This window comes from Macaca thibetana, chromosome 12 (genome assembly GCF_024542745.1).
Source record: "Macaca thibetana thibetana isolate TM-01 chromosome 12, ASM2454274v1, whole genome shotgun sequence".
Lineage (NCBI taxonomy): Eukaryota > Metazoa > Chordata > Mammalia > Primates > Cercopithecidae > Macaca > Macaca thibetana.
This window is the reverse complement of record NC_065589.1, coordinates 103,583,808-103,587,971: the sequence shown is the minus strand read 5'-3', so window position 1 is coordinate 103,587,971 and position 4,164 is coordinate 103,583,808. Positions and strand designations below refer to the sequence as shown.

Below are 4,164 nucleotides of genomic sequence, written 5' to 3'. Positions count from 1 at the left end.
ATTTCCTCTTTTTAAAAGATGATAAAAGAATTAAACAACAAATTGGTGTTTTGACTCAAAAATGTATTACAGCCAAATGATATAGATTGATTTGTAGACTTCCAGTTATTTTTAAGCAACAGTTAAAAGTCAATATTCTTTTTGGTTGCTAGTATCCATTTTTAAACAGCATTAGTGAGATATAACTCACATATCACAAACTCACCTATTTAAAGTATATAGTTCAATGGTTTTCAGTATATCCTCTGAGTTGAGCAATCATCACAAAAATCTAATTTTATAACATTTTTATTACCCCATAAAGAAATCTTGTACCCATTAACAGTCATTCTTCACCCAGTCCCCTCCTTCCTTTCTGGCTGGCTTGAATAACCAGTAATTGAGTTTTTTCTGTATCTTTTTTTTCTAAGCATTACATATAAATGAAATTACACAATGTATAGTCTTTTGTGACTGGTTTAACCTAGCATAACATTTTTAAGGCTTAACAATGTCATAGCATGTATAAGCATTTTTGTCTTTTTTCTGATATATTTTTTTTTTTTTTTGATCTGTTCTGGAAGCTTTTTATCGTTGCTCCAAGTTTAAGAATTTTCACTGATGACAGAAAATCAACACTTAGACAACCTCCCGCATAGCCCTACCCAGCTTCTGAATCTTGGTCTTGACAGACGTGCCAACATATTTCTCTCCAATGCGCACAGTCATTCCACCCGTGATTGACAGATCAGTCTTAGCCTCCAATTTCAATACTTGGCCTTGACTTACGAAGCTCTTGAGGACAGTTTTTAATTCAGAGAGTATGGCTTCTTCTAAAGGAGATGCAGTGGTCACTGTGCAAGGTACCTCTCCGCCATGGACACTCATCATGGTAAAAAAGGCAGAAACGACTCCTTGGGTATTGCTTAAGCGACCATTTTCAGCAAGCACATTGATCCAGTTGGTGGTGACGGGAGAGAACCTCTCTTTTGCTGTGATGTCCTTTAGGCTTTTCACTCTAACAGAACGCTTCACATAGGGATTCAAAACAGAAGCAGCCACTTTGGGTTCCTTCAGGATTTGTGCTACTCTCAACAACTCCTTTTCTACTTGCTCCAACTTACTCTGTTTTGATGCAGCAGAATAAAGAGCTGTGGCATAGCGACCTTCAATACTGTATACCTGAACAGGAGGCCTCACAAGCTTGGCAAATGGTCTGACCACAGAGGTACAGAAGCATCGCACCTGCCGGGAGAGCCCGGACACTGCTGGGGCGGCCATCTTCTCGCTGTTCTGATGTTCTTTTATAACAAAATTTTATAGATGCACAGTATTTTACATATTTATGGGTTACATGTGATATCTGGTTACATGGATAGAGTATGTAATGATCAAGTCAGGATATTTGAGGTGTCCATCATTTTGAGTGTTTATCATTTCTATGTTTGGAACAATTTAAGTTATCTCCTCTATCTATTTTGAAATATACAATACATTGCAACTAACTATTTGAAATATACAATACATTGTAACTAACTATACTTAAACTTTTTATCTAGCTGTATGTTGGTACCTGTTAACACATCTCTTTTTATCCCTCTTCCCATTCACCCCACCTTCTCAGGCTCTAGTATCTATTATTCTACTCTACCTATATGAGACTTACTTTTTTAGCTCCCACATATGAGTGAGAATATGAGATTTGTCTTTCTGTACATGGGATATTTCAATTAACATAGTGATTCCAGTTTCACTATGTTGCTGCAAATAACATGATTTCATTCTTTTTACGGCTGAATAGTATTCCTTTGTATACACACACCATATTTTCTTTATTCATTCATCTGTTGATGGATACTGTTAGGTTGATGCCATATGTTTGCTAGTTTAGATAGTGCTGCAATAAACATGAGGAGGCAAGTATCCCTTTGATAAAATGATTTTCTTTGGTTAGACAGCCAGTAGTAGGATTGCTGGATGGTATTGCACTTCTATTTTCAATGCTTTGAAAAATTTCCATACTGTTTTTACATTCCCACCAACAGTACATAGGAGTTTCCTCTTTACCCACATCCTTGCCAGCATGTTATTATTATGTTTTATCTTTTTAATAAGAGCTATTTTAACTGGAGTAATATGATATCTCATTGCAGTTTTTATTTTTGCTTTTCTGATGATTAGTGATATTGAGCAATTTTTCATAAACCTGTTCTGTATTTGCATGTTTACTTTTGAGAATTATCTATTCATGTTCTTTGCCCATTTTTAATGAGATTAGTTGTTTCATTTTCTATTGCTGAGTTGTTTGGGTTTCTTATCTAGATATTAGTCCATGGTTGGATGAATAATTTGCAAATATTTTCTCCCATTCTACAGCTTGTTTCTTTACTGTTTTTTCTTTGCTGTGCAGAAGCTTTTTAGTTTAATATGGTCCCATTTGTCGATTTTTGTTTTAGTTGTCTGTGCTTCTGCGGTGTTAACCATAAAATATTTACCTCGATCAATCTCCTGAAATGTTTTCCCTATTTTCTCTAGTAGTTTTATATTTTGAGGTCTTACATTTATGTTATTAATCCATTGTGAGTTAATTTTTGTATATAGTGAGAGATAGAGGTCCAGTTTCGTTTTTCTGTATATAGATATCTAATTTTCCCAGCACCATTTATCGAAGAGGGCATCCTTTGCTATTGTATGTTCTTGATGTTTTTGTCAAAGATGAGTTTGCTATTATATATATGTATTTGTTTGTATGTTCTCAATTCTGCTCCATTGGTCTATATCTCTATTTTTATACCGTATCATGTGGTTTTGGTTATGATAAGCTTGTTATATATTTTAAAGTCAAGTAGTGTAATGTTCAGCTTTGTTCTTTTCGCTCAGGATTGCTCTGTATATCCTGGCTTTTTTTTTTTCTTTTATATAAATTGTAAGCTAAGGTTTTCTACTTCTGTGAAAAATAAAATTGTTATTTTGATAGAGATTACATTGAATCTATAGATTGCTTTGGGCAGTGTGAATTACAGATAATTCTCTACTCTTCATATTTTTTGAATAGTTTCAGGAGGATTGATATTAGCTCTTCTCTATATGCTCCATAGAATTCAGTAGTGAATCCATCCAGTCCTGAAATTTTCTTTATTGTGAAACTTTTTTATTATTGATTCAATTCCACTATTCGTTATTTGACTGTTCAGATTTTCTATTTCTTCCTGATTCAATCTTGGTACCTTGTACATGTGCAGAAATGTATCTACTTTTTCTAGGTTGTCCCGTTTGTTAGCGATCATTTGTATTTCAGTGACGTCAATTGTATTGTCTCCGTTTTCATTTCTGATTTTGTTTATTTGCATTGTCTCTCTTTTTTCTTGGTTTGTCAGTGAGTGGTTTATCACTTTGTTTACAAAAAAAAAACTTCTTCATTTTGGTAATCGTTTGTATTTTTACATCTACTTCATTTAGGTCTGTTCTCATGTGTATTATTTCTTTCATTCTGCTAATTTTGGGTTTGGTTTGTTCTTGCTTTTCTAATTCCTTGAGCTGCATCATTAGATTGTTTATTTCAATCTGTACTTTTTTATATCGGAATTGATTGCTATAAACTTCTCTCTTAGCTTTGCATTTGCTGTATCCCAAAGGTTTGGGTATTTTTTTTTTTTTTCATTTTCATTTGTTTCAAGAAATTTTTTAATTTGCATTTTTATTTTTTAATAGATTCAATGGTCATTCAGGAGCATGTTGTTTAATTTCTATGTATTTATTTGGTTTCCAAAGTTTCTCTTGGTATTGGTTTCTAGTTTTATTCTAGTGTGGTCTGAGAAGATACTTGATATTATTTTAGTTTTTTGAATTTTTTTTGAAACTAGTTTTGTGGCCTAACATGTGGTCTATTCTGGAGAATGTTCCACATACTGATGAGAAGAACATGTATTCTGCAGTTATTGGTTAAAATGTTTTTTGATTGTTAGGTCTAAAGTTCACTTTAAATCTAATGTTTCTGTGTTGACATTTTGTCTTGATTATCAGTCTAATGCTAAGAGTTGGGTATTGAAGTTTCCCACTATTTGAGTCTGTCTCTTTAGATTTAATAATATTTGCTTTATGAATCTGAGTGCTCCAGTGTTGAATCCATATATATTTAGAATTTAGTCTGAGCTACTTCAGAATCAATACTTGGACTTGTTTTTA

General features: G+C 33.1%; 1 protein-coding gene across 1 annotated transcript; it reads right to left on the bottom strand.

The window, feature by feature from the left end:
* Positions 1-539: 539 nt before the first annotated feature.
* LOC126933171 (ATP synthase subunit O, mitochondrial-like) lies at positions 540-1,267 on the bottom strand. The gene has a single exon (XM_050752795.1). The coding sequence runs from the start codon at positions 1,258-1,260 to the stop codon at positions 619-621; it is 642 nt and encodes a 213-aa protein (XP_050608752.1). The 5' UTR covers positions 1,261-1,267; the 3' UTR covers positions 540-618.
* Positions 1,268-4,164: the final 2,897 nt, after the last annotated feature.